Source organism: Sphaeramia orbicularis, chromosome 9 (assembly GCF_902148855.1).
Source record: "Sphaeramia orbicularis chromosome 9, fSphaOr1.1, whole genome shotgun sequence".
In the NCBI taxonomy this organism is placed as follows: domain Eukaryota; kingdom Metazoa; phylum Chordata; class Actinopteri; order Kurtiformes; family Apogonidae; genus Sphaeramia; species Sphaeramia orbicularis.
In genome coordinates this window covers 36,206,520-36,228,319 of record NC_043965.1, presented here as the reverse complement: position 1 = coordinate 36,228,319, position 21,800 = coordinate 36,206,520, and the positions used below count along the sequence as shown (strand labels likewise).

Below are 21,800 nucleotides of genomic sequence, written 5' to 3'. Positions count from 1 at the left end.
CCCACTGTGTTACAACAAATATAAGTAAGCTGATTAGGGAAAACTAATCCTCAGTAACGGGGTTCCAGAGTCCACGAAGGACTGACACTACTGAGGGTTTCCATGGCGAGGCCACGCCATGCTCTGTCAGTGGAGTATTCCCTGACAGGCATTTATCATATTTATTGTCAATGTGACCACAAAACAAAATGAATGTTTTACTACATTAATGTCATTAACAGTCAGTTATTGTAATTTATAGTGACTCCACAAATATGTAACTTGGAGGTCTACATGCAGCAAATAGTTGGTACTCTTACACACATGTAGGTAAGAGTCTGTCTGAATGTAGTAACATACTTATAGCTTCTACAGGTAGAGAATTAGATATGACATGAGGAGCCCTACTGGATACTCAAATACATTATTTGGATGGTTATTCTTTAACCACTCTACTGTATTTATACCAGTATTTTATGTGACAGCAAGTAGCTTGCAAAACATCATTATCCATCTCACGCACCTTCATTTTCTGCTGGTGGTGGTAGATCTGCCACGCGATCTGGACATGCACTGCACACCACTTGCCAGGTTTCTAAAAATTTAGAGAGAGACTGAGGTTAGCCTGCTGGCTTTGATATAGGGAGCTAAAAATGGATTCTGGCATTAAGATTTTCTGGCCACACTACAAAGTGGGAACTCATCAGAATTTTCAACCAGGCAACGGATTAAGAAAAATCTAACTCTGACTTTCACCCCATAGAGACCTCAAAGCTACCATTCAAGGCAGCCAAAAGCCTGTGTTTGCTTGATCTGTGATTGTTGGAGAATTTGCATTTTTTGACTTTGTGGCCTGGCCAGAGACGAAAAAACATTTAAAACAAGAGCATGACGCAATGACTTACCCTTACTGATGTCCTGAATGGATCTGTTATCTGTGTGGACAAACACACAACCATTATCATCATCAACAAAGAGAGGATGCAGAGCTTAGTGCAAAACCCTAACATCAGCAGAGTAAGGAGCTTAATCACACTGGAAATATTTGTCTAAAAAACACATGCTCTTACTTTCTGTCAGTTTGGATTACTGTGACCGTACAGATGCATTATGGGAAAAGACTGTCCTTTAGCAGACTCATTCTTACCCGTGGATCCTTCTGTAGGAGTGTGTGAGGTACTGCTCCTGGACGGGCTGCTACGTCGATGGGATTAGACGCCTAAGAACCAAGAAACAAGATATAAAATCATCAACACTTAAAAAAAGACCCCATGAACTGTTCTTACTATTTTCACATAACTTCAGGGTGTTGGTTGTTTAATGCTGAGGTTTTTAATTAGAAAATACTTGGAGGTACCTATGACTGGTTTAATTTTCATTATCTTAATATTTTCACATACAGAACACATACTATTGAAGCTCATTTAGATAAACTTTGGTTGAATGCATTCAAACTTTTTTCTTTAATATATATTTCCTCTTTTAGCCCAATGGATTATTCTGATGGTGTGAAATTACATTATAATGACAGAATACTTCAGTCCAGCATGAATTTCTTTCATCACATCCCACAGAAGCTCAAAAGTTTACATTCACCAGCTTCACTTTGTCTTCAAACATCCTGGAAAATTCTGGAAATTGATGTCAAACTTCAGACCTTTATGATTGTCATCATTAGATCTGTCAAGACCTTAGGAATAACATGGGCTATCAGAGGATCCTTACAAAATGGAACATATTGGTTATATTTGCATATTTTCTTTGAGTTTTCCTGACAGCAGAGTAGCGGAGTAGCTTCTTAAGTAACTTTATTGGAAAAATATGGAACATTTTTCTAGTTCTGTCCACAATGAAATGATCACAAACAGCAAGATGGATAACACGGACAGGCGACAGACACATTAGCAAAAGCCACCTCTCCAATACATAAATGATGCATTGTATTAAGTTCGGTGAAAAAGTAGTGAATTATTTTTCAGTTACTCTCTGGATACTCAAATTGTATTTGCATTTATTGCAATTCGTCCTTCAGTTTTACAGGCTGACACCATTCCAACACATAACTGATAAATTATACTGAGTTTGGTGAAAAAGTATTATGTACAGGAAACAAGATAACGAACACACAGATCACTATACGGCCCCACATATACGATAAGAGAATAGAAACGATGCACTCCTAAGTTTCTGTGTTTTCCTCCACTGTATACTCTAGCACTGAGGCTCAGAGCTAGAAACTGTTTTAAAACCACTTGAAGATTGTCCTGCCAGTGTTGCCAGCGTCCCTGTAACCTTATATCCTCCCTAAGCACTATAGCTCAGTAATCCTACTGTATGGCTGACGTCAGTAGATAAAACTGCAATGATGCTGCAGGCGCTGAGCCATAGCAGGGTAACACATCTCTGATCTCTCTGATCTCCTCTTTAAGTCTTTGGAGCACAAGTGCCTAGATCAGCCATATTAATCCATCCCAGCATCAGGAATAGGAAGATCCTGCAGGGTGACCCGGGTCAGCAGCAACTACAAACAAACACACATACACATCCCAGGCCCTAACCCCCCTCCCTTCCAAGCTTCTCTCCTAGAATACTTAGCAGGGGCTTTAGACACATACGAGTATTCCTTGAACCATCTGGAGGAGCCTTGGACAAAAGGGCTCCTCCATGACTAAACCCGCCGGGAATAAGGCCAGGGGATTTAGGCCAGCTTTGATTGGTGGCTTACACCAGGTCACAGCCACTGGGCATCTACCAGACAGACCCTCACCCTCCCACCCCTTCCCATCACTCCTAACCTCACTGCCTCTGTTTACCTCTCCTCTGCTCTCATGACACTTTAACATCGCTGTCTTTTCTTGAGCCTATCACAACATGCGGGTCCAGGTCCAGTCAAATCTTACATTATGTCCAAGTCTGAATGACTGAAAATAAGCACCGATGTGGATTATTAGTTAATAGTTTCTTCTTTTCGCAAAAAATAGAATTTAGTGGATTAAAGGGATTTTTATGATGCATATATGAATCTTATTTTTCTTTGTGACGCTTCCCTTTTCACACGCATTTTCTAACAATAACCCTGAACATAACCCCACCAAAAACTGCAGCACTTCATCTCTATTTGCAGGTGTTCTAATTTCCTAAACCACTTTCTTTAATGTTGTGTGATTAAGAAAAAAACCTTGGAAACTTGGATAAACAAACAAAGCTGAGAGTGTTTCTTTTACTGCCATATGGTGTATTAATAATCTTACTTGATGACTTTACACGCAGAGTCTAGACTAATTTCCTTCTTGCTCTTTCTTACAGTGTCTAAAGCCATGAACTATCCATTTAAATTGGGACTTTTTTTATTCCATCAATAGGTGTCTCTATTTGAGCATGGTACATGGAAGGACAAAGTCAATTTAAATTTGTTTCACAAGCAACTGTGATCTCTTTTGTGATCATGCTTCCCTGAATTCTACACCTTTGTAGATTGTGGGTTGAGGTTAGGGATGTGGGGCTGACCTTGGGCTGGAAGGCTCCTTGCAACGAGCTGAAGGGTCCTGAGTGTGGGAGCAGCGGGGGCATGCCTGGCATGGTGGGAGGGTAGGAGGGGAAGAACTGGGGAGAAAAGGGAAGGATGGGAGACACAAAACCTTGAAACAAAATCAAACATATGTACAGAACAAGACGTAAGCATATGCACACACAAACCCACCACCACGATAAATGCTCTCATGGCAATATTCAAATATGTAAAATATTTGATTTGCCAAACGCAAATAAGAAATTTAAATTAAAATAACCAAGATAAACTCACGTTTGAATGTCTGATGAATGGATTGTCCAGTTTAGGGGTGTATTTGTCGAACTGGAAGAGACAAAAGAGAGGAGAGTTAGGAAAAGCTTTTCTAATAACAAAGTCTCATTATTTTTACATAAAAAAACTAAACATGTGATATACATCTGTAACTGGTCATATGCAGTGTTTTGATCCAGACTAATAAGCCCTGGAGTAAAGCAGCTGGCTTGCACCGGTCATGGGTTTACTTACACTGCATGGTCAGATAGGCAGTTAAATTACTAACAATACGACCGCTTTAGCCGACTGCCAAGATGAAGACAGGCTGCATGATTTTCCAATTGAGCGTACAGAGGCTGGGTGCAGAGACCCGGTTTGGGAAACAGACCATTTTTAAACACACCAGTTGTTTCTATTCACTGGAAAATTTGTAGAAATCTGAATCTAATTGCTTTTGACTGCTATGGACTTTTAATAACAAGACCAAACGCTATAGATGGGAGGGTTAGGAGTAAAAAAGAGACATATAGCTTGTTTTGGGTTTCAAAAGAAATTTAGTCTAGAAACAGACCAATTATCTGTGCAAAAAAGCATGGAAAGAATATATGGAGCCTCTTGTGTAAGCCGCCTGTCTGTAATGAATGAAACTGAATAGAACAGATGACATTTGGTTAGGAGCTAATTCAGGACAGCTCTGCATTAAACTGATGTAACCCTGAAAGGAAGAGGTGATGCAAGGAAACTTTTCTGGGGCAGAGCTTATGCCTACAAGAGTAATTTCAATTTCTATTTGCCATATAATATAACTATGTCCTTATGATGTATGAAAAAATGTTTCTGAGCAGATGGGAATTTAGTCAGTAAGCTGAGAAGGAGAGGAGACAGAGGAGAGAGCTAAGAATGTTGACCCATGTATGAATGAATGGAGACTTTGTATGTCTGTTCACAAGCCAATACTGGCTCTCTATTTTGAAACAGGCTAATTACAAGTGACAGTAACTTATTCCTATTCCGCAAATACACAAACCATTTGCAGGTACTTTTTGCGAGTGTTTTCACAAAGCTCTCTTGGCAGGCGCAGACGTTTTGGGTTTACATAAAACAGGAAAATGAGCTGGTATGAATCAGTGTTTCTATGTGTGCGTGTGCTGCCACGCGGGTGGTTGGGGGGGGCGGTAGTGCGAAGCGGTTGGCTAAGATGCTGGTGGAGACACAGGCGTTGGGTCAGGGGCCTTATGGTGAAGCAGAGCCATTCACATCTGCACTCAAAATGGCAGCAGCGGCAACGATGGTGTTGGCGGCCCTGTTTGTGGGCGATAATAGGCCCAAATCAAAGACAGACAGCCTATTGAGAGGAAACGCCAAGCCAGCTTCCGAGCTCATTAAACAGCTCCTCTGCATTTCTGAAGGCATGGCCTGTTTTATGTCTGACACTGGGTGAGGGACTCTGGCTGCTTTATGGCCTTGTAAAAAAGAAACAAAAAAAGCTTGCCCTTGTAATTTATCGTGCCTGTCACAGTTTTATAGTAAACAGCTTTGGCTAATTAAACCTTAATATTTCATCTTATAACAATTAAGAATATTCCCTGTCCAAAGACAAAGCAGGGGCAAGGGGGTGGGGTAGGAAAGATACTCAGTGCTGCCATTTGGTAAGCCAGCTGCTTGAGGGCGTTGAACAATAAACAAATAGAGGCTTCATAATTTCATTAATTACAGCCATTAGCCAAGGGCTGTTACATAGTTTAAATGACATGGGGCGTCTACAGCACAGGAGGAAATAAAAAGAGAGACTGGAGAGTGAGGTAGAAATAGAGAGAGAGAGAGAGAGAGAGAGAGAGAGAGAGAGAGAGAGAGAGAGAGAAAGAGGGAGAGAGAGAGTCACAACTAGGGCATATTTGATTTGCCTTTCATGATAAAACAGTAATAAAAACAACCACAACATCATCATTCCAAGCCTTTCTAAGCAAGCACCAAAGAGAAGAAAAAACAGCTTTGTTACTAAGAGGAAGGGAGGAGGGGAAAAGGCACAAGTTAAGTAACAACACAGTTTCAATTAAAAGGAAAAAAAAAACCAAACAGAAGAAGACATTAACAGCAAATCCCATTGTAATAACAAGAGGAGATGGGGAGGTATATACATCATGGGCTACATAATACCAGCATTAGTGAGATGAGGAAAATCGCTGCTTTGATCTTCAAAGAGATGGCTGTGTATGGTATATAATGCCTACCATGTTGGGAATGAACGCTGAACCAGATATCGGCATGTGTGTTGGCTGCAGAATTGTCTAAACACACTTATTGGAGACTGTGCCATAAATACCAGAGCTTTGATTTCTAATGTACAGGATGGGGATAATCTAGAAGTGGGGCCATAATGGAACCACAGGCTCTTAATCAGAGGTCATGACATGATGGATTAGATCTATTAGACTAATGCCAAAAGCTACAACTAGGGCCCCCATCTGAATCGACTGTCACAGAGTGCTGTGCATTTGAAATGATGGATGAACACTCGTAACCTTTTTTCCTCTGCACTAATCTGAGAGCTGCAAGTGTCTGGTCCTCCTCCCCCCCAGACTTGATGACAGTTAAAGCACTGAAGCAATTAGAAACATTATCACAACAGTTTTGCAGTGATGTCATCCCCGCCTTTATCCACAACAAACCATCTGACTGACTGCAAGGCTTTGAAATAGTCACTGGTGCGCACACACGTGGCAAAGAACTCACAACTGTACAAGCCTGCAGTACAGAACTCTCTCTATTTCTTCCAAACACATACAGTATGCACAAGTGTGTCTGACAGTGTTGTTCTTTGTTGCTCGTTGCACAGGAAAATAAAACAGTCAAAGCCATTATACAGACGTGCATGTGTAAACAATTGAAAAATCTGCCTGGAGGAAACTTCTTTTTGATCTTTAGCTAAAATTAACATTAGCTACATGAATACTTGAAATGGAGTTTTGCAATGCCAACCTATTCCACAGAAATAAGTCAGATACTAGTATCTATAAAAGTGATGCATTTTATCAATGTTCCTGCAATGTTATACATATATTTTCATTACTGGTCAAAGAAGTGGTCTGGTATGAAGGTATATGTACGGTTTTTCAGGTCTAACCAACCCCAGTGTGTAGTAGGAGCTAGTGTGTGTTTGTGAGGGGAAGTGGCAGCCAGTGGGGGTTGACTGCCCGGTGTTTGTCTGCTTCATTTGGTGCTTTTCCACCACATAGTAATAGCTCAACTTGATTCAACTCTACTCACTTTTGGTACTGGCTACTTTGTTTTTCCACTGCAGATATAGAACCCCTTCAATGTAGCTGGTTGTCATAGCAACACTGCATGAAACTGCCATGACGCCATCTTCAAAGTGACATGCACAGGAACAATGGAGCATAGAAAAAGGATGTCCTTGATTCTTGATATATGGCTGTTTGTCGTGGCAAGTTTTGTATTGCATTGAATAAAACAGAATACAAATAAATGTAAGCTACAGTGAGTGAGTTTAGTTATTTCACAACTGGCAGGTTTTTTCAGTCCAGTCTCACATGGTCATAGTCATTAGCCCCCTTTACATAGCACTTCTGTTATAGGAATATTTCGTCTTTATTCCGGAGTGGCGTCTGAGTAAATGAAACGGCAGGATCATTTGTTCCCACCTTTATCGCTGCTCTGTAACGCCTCTGGAGGTAGTAACAGAACCATGATAAAAGTGGAATCATGATTCTGGTACGCTATGTAAAAGGAACACCTCTAGTTCTGCAACCAAGGTATGATGTTTTGATGACGAATTGCATGTGCGACCCTGGTGCCAGGGGGATTTAAAAATTAGCGTGGGCCGTGTACAGTAAGCAAGCATATAAACGCAACCAGAAGGATGTTGAACTGGGGAGACGCAGACATCCACGAGCTATTGTCACTTCGGGCAGAGGACTCTATCCATGCTAACATTTGTGGAACGATGAAAGACTCTAGAGAGGTTAGCAACACCGCTATGCTCGGGGTATTTCCGACGCGCTAATACCCCGTGTGTAAAAGTCCAGCCTGTCTCACCTCTGTTACTCCTTTGGCTTGGCTGTGGAAATCGGTCAATGATGGAAAAAAGGTGGGATCACCATCTCGCCTTTTTTCCGGGATCTCTGTGTAAAAGTGACTATAGTGAAGATTCTCCCTGATGTAGTCCGCAATGTTACTGTGTCACCTTTTTATATCACTTGGTCAAAGGTAGTAAGTACAATCCACAACTTTTTGCCAGATGTAAAAGCATAAAACAGAGTTGAATCAAGTTGATCCAGTTGCACAATGTGGTGAAAAAGTGCCAGTTGTAGATTTTGATGTGGTGCTCCCAGTGTCTCATCAGCATTCAGACTTCAACGGCACAAAAATATGCAGAAATCAAATTGAATTAATATATTCTTGAAGGGAGGGGTTCCTACATCTAGGGGACTAAATTGGTGAATTTTGGGGTAAAGAAAAAAGGGGGAAGTTGATTGAAGAGAAAATCGGGAGGGTGACAGGTGGGTGGGAAGTTACGGGAGCTTTGTTTTTTACTTATCCTCACATTTCTGGCTTGGGTACGCACCATGGGGGGTGCGGTGGGCGGGGTGAGGATGGCGGCCGGGGGCAGACTGGCAGGGAAGGGCGTGAAGGTGTGCTGGTGGGTGTGTTGGTGCTGGTGCATGTGCTGGTGTTGGTGAAACTCGGCCCTCAGGAGCGACACGGGGGCCAGCGGTGAGGCGGACGGCCCCCGGCCCCGCTCTGAACTCTGAACCAGGAAGCGGTTGTTCAACTCCTGCCTCAGGAGGTCATGCTCTGCAAGAAAGGAGAGCGAGGAAAACCAAAAAAAAAAAAAAAACAAACCAAAAAAACAAAAAAAAGGAAGGAAAAGAAAAGAAAAAGGGGGTGGGGGAGGGAAGTGGGGGACACAAGAAAAAAAAAAGGCACGGGCGCCCAGTCAGTCTTCACAACAAGGGTAGAAGAGAAGAAATAGTCACCTGGCATTCTCTGTTTCTCCAGCTCATGCTGTGAGGGTTTTCTACGTGGGGACTCATTGGTGGTGGTAACAGAGTTGCCTGTGACAATGTGCCAATCAGAATCCCCGAATGAGGCTGGCAATACATGATTGGTTGGTTGAATGATATCAACAGGCTGGTATCTAAAGACAAGAGAGAACCAAGAGTCATCCCAGCAGAAAACACACACTCTTGCTCTCCATTAGAAAGTCAATGCACAACTGGCATATTTATTACAGACACCCATCATCACTGGAGACATTTGTTACGTCTATCGCAGCATTTAGTTATTTGTTTTGATGAAACTGTTGAGAATATTATCAAATTGTTACCAGTCCCATATCAGTGGAAGCAAAAAACATAATTCTAGTTGCATCAGATTGCTGAATGAGTGCATCTCAGTGCACCAGTAAATGCTGCTTTCAGTTTGCTGAAGATGTCTCCAGCTGTGATGATTGTCCAGTTGTTAGCTGACATTTTCCAGTGATGCATCCAAGCCCTCCTACACCGACCTCTTCACTTTTTGAAAATGTCTAAGCTACTACAAATACAGTCCATCTTAAAAATTAATGTTGATTTTTTTTTTCCACCAATGAAAAAGAAACACTAGCACTTGACTTGAGAGAGGCAGCATAGAGCAGTGGAGCGCTGTTCCTATGAGCTGCTCAAGTTACGTATAGTCTAAAGACTGATGTCAATTATCATTCTAAGTATAGACGCTATCACAACAAAAGAGCTTATCCAGTTTAGGCATTGATAAAGAAATGACCACGTGCAATATTATATATATAGAAATGTGAATATTACTGTAGTTTAATTTTAAGTACCAATTAATAAGTTATAAAAAATGTAATAAATGAGCACTTACCTGATCAGCAATTTCTTACATGGACACTTGACTTGTTTCAACATAATATCACATATGCTTTGTGTGCGGTAGGCTAGACCAGTTCTCCACTGGTTTGATGATATAAACTTAATACAGTTCACTTTCAGTTATCTAAGTGATTCCTCATATACAGCAGAAAAGTTCAGTGGAAATACAAAAGACAGCATACAGACTTTGAAATGTTGTCTAAATGGATAGATAGATTGAAAGCTAGTCATATAAATAGATAGATAGATTTAAACATGAAGCTAAATGTTTATCTGAAAGCCTGAGAAGATAAATATAAAAGAAGATATTCGTACCATAAATGCTACAATTGTTGGCAGTAAATTATTACAGTGTTTTAGGATGTACTTTAGGGGTTTGTGTGGCATTACCTGGGTAGGGGGTGCCGGCAGGGTGCCCAGGCACCACTAAACTGTTGGTTGGTAAGGTCGGTGGTGGCGGCAGTGTTGCTGGGGTTGCAAACATGGCCGGATGGCGATGGGCCGGGCTCCGTAGGGAGGAATAGTGCGAGGTAGAGAGGTTTGCTATGGACAGAGGCAAGGCAGGGGCCGAGGATGGGAGCCCGCTGAGGTGGTGGTGAGGTGATGGGGGCAAGTGCTGTTTGGGAAGACCCACTGGACTGCTGCTGTGGCTGAATAACAGGGGATAAAGGCATAAAAAATTACAAGAAAAACAAAGATATTAACATCTAAATATTCACAGTCTGCTCTAAGATGTAAAAAGTATGACATATTCATATGTCCTACTTTGTTCTACAGCTAATATGCTGTAGTGTAGAGGTTTTTTTTTTTTTTACATGTCTGGTGTATACATGCATTCACTTGCTTTGAGGCTAACACTCAGGCTGTACTAGAAGAAGTGACACTTTGCTTTGACAGCATAAGAATGATTTTCCAATAAACCTTACAGGGCAGAATATGAGAAGATGAGGTGGAACGAGCAATAGTTGAAGGTGCCGTATGTACCTGAGGGTTGCTCAATGAAAAACAGTAAATCTGACAGCTGGTTATTGAATGTTTGTGTGGTAAAAAGTCAATACCCACTAGAAAACAGTCATTACTGTTTACAATAAAGAATTGTGTTTTATCTTGCCCATTTAGATTGCAGGATGCTTTTTTGTAAACTGTTTTAATCTTTTCATTTCATTGTTCTTTCCAAATGAATGAACAGGACATGTTAAAAAAAGTGGTAACCTGTGCACAATAACCTCCAACATTAATTTTTCTCATGTTCTAATATGTGTAAAATCAGATCCCTGGATAGTGATTATCTCTTATTCGGTTAGCAGTATTGTGAGCTTTGAGATGCAGCCATTTTTACAGATGCACAAATGTACATAGATCCTACCTGATATCGTGGAGGCTGCTGTACTGCAGAGGGTGATGCACCTGATGGCTGATTACTGGCCGGGAGTGGTGCTGGGGGGGTGGAAGAATACGGGGCTCCTGGTGCAAGTGTGGGTGAGGGGGGTGGGGCTGAGGATGGGGTGGTGCCCTCAGCAGGGGTGGGGTAGGGACTGGGGGTGGAGGTTGCTGCTCCTTCTTGACACTGAGAGGAGGTGGGGTAGGGAGACGTGACTTTGGAGGTTCTGGAGGGGCCGCTGCTGCGGCGGGGGCAGGGGAACCGGTGGGCGCCGAAGCCGGCGTGGGGCTGGGCACGGGAGGCGCAAACGGCACCTCACTGTTACTCTGCTCCTGGCTGCGCTGGAGCCCCGAAACCTTGGCTGAGCTACAAGTCTTGGACTCAGGAATCTCATTCGTTGGCACACCTGTAAAGAGACAGAAAGAAATGTAAGATAAGAGTTTCTCCTGCCCAATCTGAATACCATTACAGTTTCTGCATGACCTTCTGATGTCATCTTATATGGGTAAACCAGTCAGTTCAAAGAGACAGCTTAAAGATGTGGTTGAAAATATACACTTGTCACCAAATAAATGCGTTTAGTGTTATTTTTCTGGTCATCAGTAAAACAAACAAAAATAAACAAACAACATAAGCACTAGCAGTTTGTACTGTATAAGTACAATTACCAAAACCAAATCTTTGGGACTGACTGGTCTAAATGACACAATGGAAAGGTTATAGTAAATGTCAAGGTGTTTTTCCAGCTTGAATGACACTTGATGTCTGAAAAAATCAGACAGTAGCAGAACAGGATTTTATCTACGACTGTATGTATCAAGAAGTAAATACATGATTAATGAGTAAAACATAGCTCCCTTTTCTTCTCCATAATGTTGCCACAATGTCTTCTGCCCAAGGGTCCTCTTGTTTCCCTCTCCCTAGGTTGCGCTGAGTGTTTAATCAGGTCATTTTCATGCTTGACTATAATCAGATGATCCAATTTCTTCCTGCGATCCAGTCAGTATGAATAAATCACAGCTAATTAAAGTTAAATGTCGGGCCCTATTCAGGGCTTTGCTGAGCACACAATCTGGCATGAAATAATTATGTTTCAATTGTGCTGTGAAGAGAGATCGTGGCCCCTTATCTTGGCCTCTCTGCCACTGCTCCTTTCTATCCTCGTTCCCTGATTTTTAGGGGATTTGGAAAACCACAGTGAAGCACTCTGAACTCGACCACTTTGTCTTTACTATTCATCAGGACTCTTTTCACCAGAAAAGCTTTTATAATCACCATTCCACCGCACGACTTTTCATACTTAGTCTGTTGCAATTTAATGACTGTAATTATATGCTGTTGTAGCAGGAAAATGAAAGTGGCAGAAAATGCTGCATCTCGACACCTTTCACATACAAAGAACACACTGATGAATCTTAATGGAGATGAAAAGACATTTGGTGATCTTCTAGTTAAGAAGAAAGGCAAAACGGGCCACAAAGAACTGGGGTTTGATGAAACGGTAGCGCTTCAACAGCAAAAACTGTACGCTATAGTTTCTAAACGTATCAAAGTCACGAGCAGTGAAACATGTTTCAAGCAAAAACACATCACATGCATTAAAAGAAAGACTTCAGACATGTGAAAAGACAGAAACAGAGGAAGAGCCAGTAGACACACCAGGGAGATGAGGCTCTTTGGGCAGCTCTAATCTACAGCTAAGATGCAGCACTACTTCAGTCAGAAGGCTTACTAGCACCTCAATTAAAAAAGCTCTACGGGCACTCTCCACAGTAACAAAAAAATTAGAAAAGCCGGGAGCTGCTGTCAAGCCAGTAAGAACCCGACATGAGGCCCACTAATGGAATATCCAGTCCCTATTAACAGCCTGCTTAATCTTTCAAGGATCCTAACACCCATAAAAAGACCAATAAAAAGGCAGGGCAGAGCTTTTATTTTTTTATTTGTTGAAGTCCCCCTCCCTCACTCCGTGCATTTTATGAGAGAGCTGGGGCTGGCTAAGGTGTCACGATTTTCAAATGAATTCCAGGGTCCGGGTGTATATAGACCTCCAGATTTATAGGGGTCTGGGATTTGGATTAAACTGTCAGGCTCTTGTTCCTGCAAGCGAAAGCGAAAGAGGAAGACTGAGGGGAAAGACAGGGAGAGAGGCACAGACATACAAACAGAGAGCAAGAAGCAAATATCCACAGTCAAAATGTCGCCGTTGGGTGATGTTGCCGTGGCAACCTGTTCTCCCAGACACAATGCAAGGCGAGTGATACTGAAGGAAGTCTCACTACAACCACTAAGAAATAGAGAGGGGATTCTAATAGTGATGCTGCCAGGGCCACAGCGAGCGCTGGGTTATCTTAATGATGATTCTAATGGGCTGTAATGGAGGCAGGGAGGTATCAGCTCAGACCAACCCATCCCTCATTAAAATCACTCTGCAAGCTAAGACACTCACACACAGACACACACATACATGAAGGCTCACAACAGAGAATGAACAGAAGTCACTGTGGGCATGTTACATACACATAAACACGCTATGCTCTAATGTCTTCATTTTGGTGGAAGGCAACAAAAAATTGCCCCCGTGGACAGGAAATACATAAATCCAATAACTTATTTGCTTCGGAATATGGCATCATGTTAAAATGTGTTACAAGGTGTAAGCCACACATACAATATTCAAAGTGATGGTTTTACCTCTCTTTGAAGCAGTTTATGAATAAAAAAGGTGCTATGCGCTTATGGGACACATTTACAATGTCAGGAAATAACTAGTTACTATTACATTACCAGAGTTATTGTCATTAAATCACAAAGGAGTTGCACTTGCTGAGGCAAATTAAATTCCAGCTATCAGTCAAATTACTGGTGACTGAAAAAGGATTTCTTCTGAATATATTATTTTGGTAAAAAGCTTAAAAAGCCTGAAAAATTAGAAACTGATCATGACAAGTCAGGTAGCCATGTCTTTTAGGTGATGCCTTTTGGTGCTGGAAATTCAATTCAATAAGTGATATTATTATGGTTTTAATAATAGCAACTGGTGTTAAGTACTAGAGTGAGGTTAACACTACCTTGTTTAACTGTTTTTTTTTTTTTTTATGAATTTTCCGCTTGCAAATTTTAAACAATTTGTGGAAAAAGGAATGACTGAATAGTCAAATACAATAAGTTAATAAGGACTTTAAAGAAGTAATGAAAATACTCTGATTATCTTATTTTTAACAGGATCATTAGTTATCTCCACTGAAAGTGTAACCTTCCTAGTAGTGCAGATTTACTACTTTACAATTCCCTGTCTTTTTGTGTCTTCCGCAGCAGCCATTTTGTAAACTAACACACAGTGATAACATGATGACAGGATTGCCTTTCTGACACGTCACCTGAGGGCTATATGTAGCAAAATTCCCTTTTGTTTTTCAACAAACACAGCCCCCCTCACCGCAATACCACACAACTGTCAACCAGAGTTTCAAGCAATTCAGCACACTGCCAAATTTGGCATTGTTTTGCTCTTCTTTTCCTCAGGACATGGAACACACTTTGCCTACAATCACATACTGAGGAAAACAGTGGGCAAGCCACAGGCAGTCATGTGAAACAAATGCTATACGAGTGTCTGTACAAAAAATGTGCTGTCCAGAAGCCCTTCCCCACAAACCTGAGCAGATGGTGTGAGTGAGTCAGACAGGTTGGAGGGCAGCCCAGTGGTGGGGGGTGGCATCCCCCCACTGCTCCCGTTAGCTGGGTTAGTGCACCAGAGGGAACAGGGGACATTCCCTAGGGAGGTGTTGGCAGGTCTGCTCACCAGATGACATCTCATCCCAGTATTGATCTTTTTATAGTTGTTCCTGTGGCCCTGCTTACTCAGGGGAATTGTGCCGTGCCCAGTGAGCACGTGCCTCAGTTTGCAGTGATGTGGAGTTGGGGGCTGGAAGGCTGAATGAGGAGGGAGATAGGGGCTAAGAAAGCAGACGGACAACAGACCACTGGGATTCAGCATTGATGAGTGATGTGTCCAGTGGGGAATTAGGGGTGAGCACGGTGTCGCTACACAGCTGTTCCTACCTCCGATATCCTTCACTTGTGACCCTGTTTGTCCCTGTGGAACATCTGGGGACCTGGCACCGATATGATCCTATGTGGCCTTCACGCAACCAGACAGTCCAGCTTGGAACGGCTTGGCCCAGAGCAGGACTATAATAAGTTGGCTGTCATAATTCAAGAGACTTCAGTGAAGAATATCAGGACTCTTTATTGTGACCAGGACATCCCACTAAAGCGTGGTCCACTTACACAGGCCATATCAGGAACACAATACAAAAGCCCTGAAGGGCAGCACTGCACACTTTGCAGACAAATGTTTTGAGCTCTAAACCTGAACTCTTTGAAAAGCATTCCCTCTGAAGCTACTTTTTTTGTAGCCACTTTCCTCTAAACACACACCTGGCTAGGTGCAAACAGACCCCGCAACCTCATGAATGAGATCAGGGCCCTAGAGAATCTTCTCATTCCGCCTCAAACTATAACCCTCCGTAAATGAATGCTGTGCATGCAAATAAATGTGTTACATAAATTACCTGCCCACTGCTGACATCGATGCCAGTACATACAGGAGCCAGGGAAATTGAACCTGTATGCAAATAGCCTTTTCAGATTAGATACGAGGGTATGCAAATTCTCTCTGTGACAAGGGGGGTTGAGGGCTAAGAGAAGCTTAAGGCCACTGGGTGTTCTCATTTACCAGGCAAACACTGCGGTTCATTCCCTACATGGCTTTGCCAAAGCATAAACAGTCAGGGCACTGATAAAATAAGGACATGAACAGACAGATATTTAAATAAAGTGGAATATTTGCTGAAAGACGTTGGAAGATGCAGAAGGTATGTGTGAATACAGGCTGCCTTGATCCATCTCCCGCTGGCTCTGGTTGACAGAATATTCTGCTGCTGTTGACGGTTGAGCTCACAATGATTTGGTTTTTGTACCTCTCTAGACAAGCAATCTGCACAGAGCCAAGGCTTACCTCACGAGTGAGTGACTGTGGAAGATGGCTATAACAGATACTGGCAGAAGGCAGGAAACTGCAGGCTTGCCAATCAACACTTCATTGCTGTGAGGTATTCAGTCATAAAAAAAAAAGGCGGGGTGATTTCAACAAAAATGATTTTGCATGAGGGGAACAGAAGGGCTGAGCAGTGTTGAATCAATGTGCTAATAATAAAATCATAGGAGAAATTTGCATTGGCTTGCTTTCTCTCACACTATTTAATCTGCCTTGAGCATCTCCAAGCTGGTAAAGAGGGGAGCCAAGGCGACGTTTTTGCAAATCACTCAGAGATGTTAATGGGGGAGTGGACGAGGAGGAAGCTGGCCAAGATAGCTAAAGAGTGGGGACAGCTGGCACGTTTCAATTATGTCTCTCTGTCTCTTCACCGCAGCTGACAAAAGGAGTGGATGGCAACAGAATAGGGATGGGTGTTAAGCTGTAACACGTTTATAGTCAAAGCCCAGGCATATATTGAGAACCTAATGTTCATTTCAGAGCGCTGGCAGCCCAAACTGGGGAATGAATCAATTTTTCCTGCACGTATCAGAACCAAATTCAAACTCCAGCCATATGGTGCAGGACACATATGCCATTCACCTCTCATGGGGCATATGCTATGTGGATGGGAGGATATATTGTGGATAGAGGGCTGTGGGTTGGGAGCAAATCTTCAGATCTGAAAAGAGAGAGAGGTTCTGCTAAAATCCCTTTTATATCCCTTATGGCCCACTGACACTACACCTTCATCACTTCACAGCTACAAAGTGTTCTAATAATGCAGCCTCTACACTAACAGTCCTGCTCCTGGACTCTCACTCAGAGCCCATCCCCCTGTAGAGCTGTTTGTAGTGGCGGTCATGTGTTTTGGGACAGCCATCAGTCTCAGCTTCTTATGAACACAGCCGGGTCGTCTAAGGTCAGTGCCACTGGGCTCTCCTAAATAAAAGGGTGGACATCTTGAAACTTTCAACAGAAAAGCTCAAGTCTAATGGCTCCTCTGACACAGCCCACCCTGCCAGCCTGGAATGTGACCCCTTTCACTGTCACTGACCCATTACTGACCTCAGTGACCCTTCTTACCCCGAGGCCGTGGCGGAAAGACAGCGAACAGGATGGGATCAGGGTGGAAAAACGCTGGACCTTAAGGGTAAATTTTGTTTTGAAAAGAAGGGGAGCCTTCAGGAGTTATTTGTGCAATGCTGCGAGCACTAGCCTTATCATTTCATTAATTAGCATGACACGCCTGCCTGATGGACTTGAACGCCGCAGCAGCAGCTGTCTCAATTGATTACGGCGGTGGACGTGGCACTGCAATTATTGTAGTGACTGGAGACAACGCCTGCCACTTCTAATAAAGGACTTAACTCCTGCTTCCCACATCACAGCACAGCGGTGGGAGGACGGTGGCAGCCTCCCTGTGTTTGCCATACCTCTAAGACCTTTTCAGAGACTCTCCACAGGCTGCTATGGAGCTCAGTGTGGGCTGCAGTTCTTGAACAGCGTGTCAGCTTTACTTAAGCTCGCATAACGCCTGAACAGTATCACTGTGATGCCCCACAGGAAAGCATCCTCTATTAGCCCACCAGCTGGCTCACAATCCATGGAGAATGGAAAGAGAGACAGAGAAAGAATGAGATATAGGAGACACAAAGACAGGGAGCTTTGGCCAAGATGCTTCAAGTCCTAGCAGAAATGTAGAGAATGAGCTCTCAGCAATGTAAACAGAGGCACTGCTTTCCAGCTTCATTTCATGTACGAACATGCACGAAGCCCACATGCCTCTAAGTGGATATAATATTATCTTTCAGTGCCGCAATGATTACTTCTCAATGGAAAGGAAATGGCTGGGTGAAAATCCTTCAACAAATCCTAAGTGGCATGACAGTGGGCTGAAAAAGCCTGCATGTTTTTCTTTTCCTCCTCCTCCATCTCTGTTTTCACTCCCCACTCTGAAAACAAAGCAACAATTGGAAGCTGACAGCTCCTTAACACTCGCCATACCTCATTCGCTGTTTTGACAAAAGCAGCCGTTGCAGGTTAATGCACTGAAAAGGGGAAGGACAAACATCTTTGCCCGCCTATCATATTTCCTTAGGTGTTTTGCAGATATAGGGTTTGCCTGTATTCACGCTCGAATCTGTTGGTAAGATAAGATGTTACCTGAATGACTTGTGTGCTTCATGCAAATACAAACAGCCATTTTCTTAATGCAATATAGATACACTTGCTGTGAAGAATGCTGACACAGTGTTTCCATGTACGTCACACTATAGATAGCTGGATCATCAATCAACTGCCATGCTTTTTTCAACTTGTCATGTTTACATGTTGACAGCATCGTGTTTTTACGGGCCAGGGTTGCTGATCTTCACTACAGCTGCAGTCTTTTAAAACCGTCAAAACAGACCAACTATTATAATGTACATTACTGCATGTCTGAGGAATTTTACAGATATTTCAGTGCAGGTGGACAAACATTGAATGACAAACTATTTTTATTATCAACTAATATGCAACCGCAGCATTGACACATAGTGAAAATACTGTAGCATATCTAACTGCAATTACTAGTTCTAAAGATAAATTGTTTAGTATATGATCTAAATAAAACTGAAAAACTCCCATTACATGATTACTAAACTGAAGTGTTGCCTTTAAATATCTTTGAAAAAGCCTTGGAGTATTGCGTTCTTAGCATATTTCATTGCGAAAAGACTTGAATTGATTGATTATTTCTAAAAGGCTGATTAAAAGTAGAAGTAAATTACTGAGCAATACTTCAGTATAAATGCATATTCATAGAAAAACATATTTTGATCACTTCTTGTATATTTGTCATTTAATTTTTTACATACTTAATTTGTATAAGACCTTTAAATGCTCTGGAGTGGATCCTCACAGGGCAGGTGCACGTGATAGGCTGTGATTTTTGCAGGTTATTTGTCTAAAGATAGCAGCCCAGTGCACATTAAACCACTTGAGTTTAGGTTTCACATGTCTGCGGGCCCCCAGGGAAATGCACTGTCCAGTATGGATGCACTGATGTAATCAATGCTTGCTCTATAGGAGGATACTGCTGCTGAGATGCTCCTGGGGTGCTGCTGGGTAATTAGGCTTACAGATGGAGACCCAGCAGCTGTTGAAGACCAGACTAGAGCTGCCATTTTCCCCTGTTAATGGCTACATGCCAAAAGAGCTGTGTCCTAGTAGCTACAAGCCTTTTTTTCTGCAGGATTGTGAGATCTGACTTTTTCTAATCTTGTGCTCTTGTTAGTCTTTTTATGTTGTTGAAGGGATGAAATACTTGTCAAGGCTGAAGAGACACTTTGACGACCTACGTGGCGATGTTTGAAATATCTCTCATACAGAGCTTAGTAAGACAAACACACAAAGACAAGGCTCCTCAAAATCACTCCTTCATCCCTTCTTCCAATCACTATATTCCTTCACCACTGTGCTAAAAGTGTGGAGGGTGTATCAGGTTTGAAAACATTCGCTGTCCTTCTTTGCACCCCATTTATCATTCTTGATTAGAGAGAGAGAGAGCATGACAGACAAAAGGGGGATAAAGTGACCCAGACTGGGGGAGAAAAAGGGGCAGAGAGGTTAGTTAATAAGGCAGAGGAGAGGAGAGAGGGAGCAGAGGGCAGGGAGTAGTGTCAAGTAAACTAATGGAGACAAGGCCCCAGTCCTGACCTGTGGGGCTACCGCTGACCTAAACCCATCATGGTCTGCTCCTGTATAAGAACCAGTCACAAATGCACTAATACACACACACAAGAATCCAAGGCCAGCCTCCTTCATCCTTCATTAATAACAACCGTCACGTTTTCTGGGCTCCTATGAGCTGCCGCATTTCACTGTGGCGTTCCAAGTGCAGCTAGTGAAGAATTGATTTGTTTAGAGTGTGAAGGCAGCGTGTCAGTTTGGGGAAATATGTGAATGTGAGTACGTCTGTCTGTGAAGAGGGGGGTGGGTGGGAAGCACGGTGAAACAGGAACAAAATTGGACTCTGAAACGAGCCAAATCGCTTGCGAGATGAAACAGACTACACCAGGAAAAGAAAAAAAAAAAAAAACAAATAAAAAAAACAACACAAGGCCTCGAAAAAGTGTCGAGCAAGGCAGGCTGGCACGAAAACAAAAAACAGAAACAAAACAAAACAAACACACTTTTCTTTCTGCTCGACATATTTCAGACAGCAGATGACAAAACAACACTGAAAGAGTTAGAGGAATCAAAATCAAACCGCCAAGTGTGTCTGACTGTTTCATGAATCCGTGTCGAAGCGGAGGCGCCACACCACATCAAACCCTGTAAATTCTCCTGAAAGCCTCTTCTCTCCTTTAGCGCCAGCGCTTAGATTATTGTGTGGAGCTAAAAGGTAAGTGCTGGGAGTGTCACACTTGAGAGTGTGTTTTAAGCACCATAAAGTATTGAGACCCAGATGGCTCATCCTCCCTGAAAAACATGTCCACTCTACCTCTACTCCAGTGGCACCTGCTACCAGGATTAGGTCAGTGTATGCCAACCCACCACACTAATACAGTGTGTTGTAGCTGATAAGGAACATGGGGCCCTTCAGCACTAGCCTCGCACTTAACAGCTGATGAGTCAATATCTCTATCATTAGACGCAGCCATAGCTATATATTGATCTATTCCAAAAATCACACAGCTACATGGTTTTGGCTTAAATTGCCAATGTTGAACAAATGTGGCCTTTTCAGGACTGATAACAATGTTGACATTTTAAGATTAAACATGAAGATAGTCAGTAGTTGCCAATATATTTAAAGGAATGGAACCTTAATGTAAAATAATGGAACCAGAGATATGATGGCACAATGAAAAACTACTTTATTTAAAAGTAGTAAAAAAGGGGTAAAAAAGGGGTGGATAAGTGTTTACTAGTTCCCACTCCTTTTCCAATGTGTAAATATCACTAAAATTATATTATGTATGTCTTTTGTATGATAGTATAAATGTCTTCTTGGTTGTCTTTTGTTGTTAATTCGCTTCGGTAATTTGCTTTGGTTGGTGATTTATTTGTACTTTTTGTCCAAAATAATGTCCAAAATAAAACATTCCTTCATTCATTTCAAAATGACCATGTGCAAAACTCCATATCAAAATCAATAAGACGTATTTACTCATATTTGATCATTTGTTTAGAAACTTTGTGAAAACTCTCAATGTATGCTGTATATGTAAAACATTTATGTGTAAGAGATAAAAAAAAAAAAAAAAAAAAAAAAAAAGACAAATAAAACATGCATTTCAGTATTAATTACATATAGGATAAAATAAATATTAGGCTAAAATTAAATACGCTCACACCATAGTCACATATTAAAATCAAACATGTAATACTCTTTATAATACTCTTTAACAATAGAAATGTTGTAGCTGCACCAAAAAACAGATTACAGACCTCACATAAATACTGTGATGTACTTTTGAGGTTAATATAAAAAATATAGCAACAAAATAAGGCTCACAATATGAATGTGTAAAATGAAACTAGAGAGAAAACCACTATCCATGTCTGCATATTTTAAATGATGAAAAATATTGCTATAAACGAAAAAAACGGAGCATAATAGGAGACAAATGACATTTTTTAACCATCACACAATATATATTGTTCAATTGTACAGCCCTAATATATTTATCGCAGAGGCCACAGGTGTGAAACATATCCTGAATAACAAAAGAC

The 21,800-nt window shown here is 41.9% G+C and overlaps 1 protein-coding gene across 11 annotated transcripts in view; it reads right to left on the bottom strand.

Annotated features, from left to right (window-relative positions):
* Positions 1–21,800, bottom strand: part of fbrsl1 (fibrosin-like 1) — a 322,499-nt gene that overhangs the window by 6,092 nt on the left and 294,607 nt on the right. For 6 of the 11 annotated variants that reach the window (XM_030143058.1, XM_030143064.1, XM_030143060.1 and 3 more), the window contains 8 exons: positions 11,021–11,441; positions 10,045–10,304; positions 8,328–8,578; positions 3,782–3,832; positions 3,487–3,582; positions 1,127–1,198; positions 885–914; positions 503–574 (listed from right to left, as the gene is read on the bottom strand). In XM_030143058.1, coding sequence (XP_029998918.1) covers positions 503–574; positions 885–914; positions 1,127–1,198; positions 3,487–3,582; positions 3,782–3,832; positions 8,328–8,578; positions 10,045–10,304; positions 11,021–11,441 — 1,253 coding nt within the window. Of the gene's footprint in view, positions 1–502; positions 575–884; positions 915–1,126; positions 1,199–3,486; positions 3,583–3,781; positions 3,833–8,327; positions 8,579–8,760; positions 8,922–10,044; positions 10,305–11,020; positions 11,442–21,800 lie in introns of all 11 variants that reach the window. The other 5 variants (XM_030143061.1, XM_030143065.1, XM_030143070.1 and 2 more) reach the window with 5 other exon arrangements.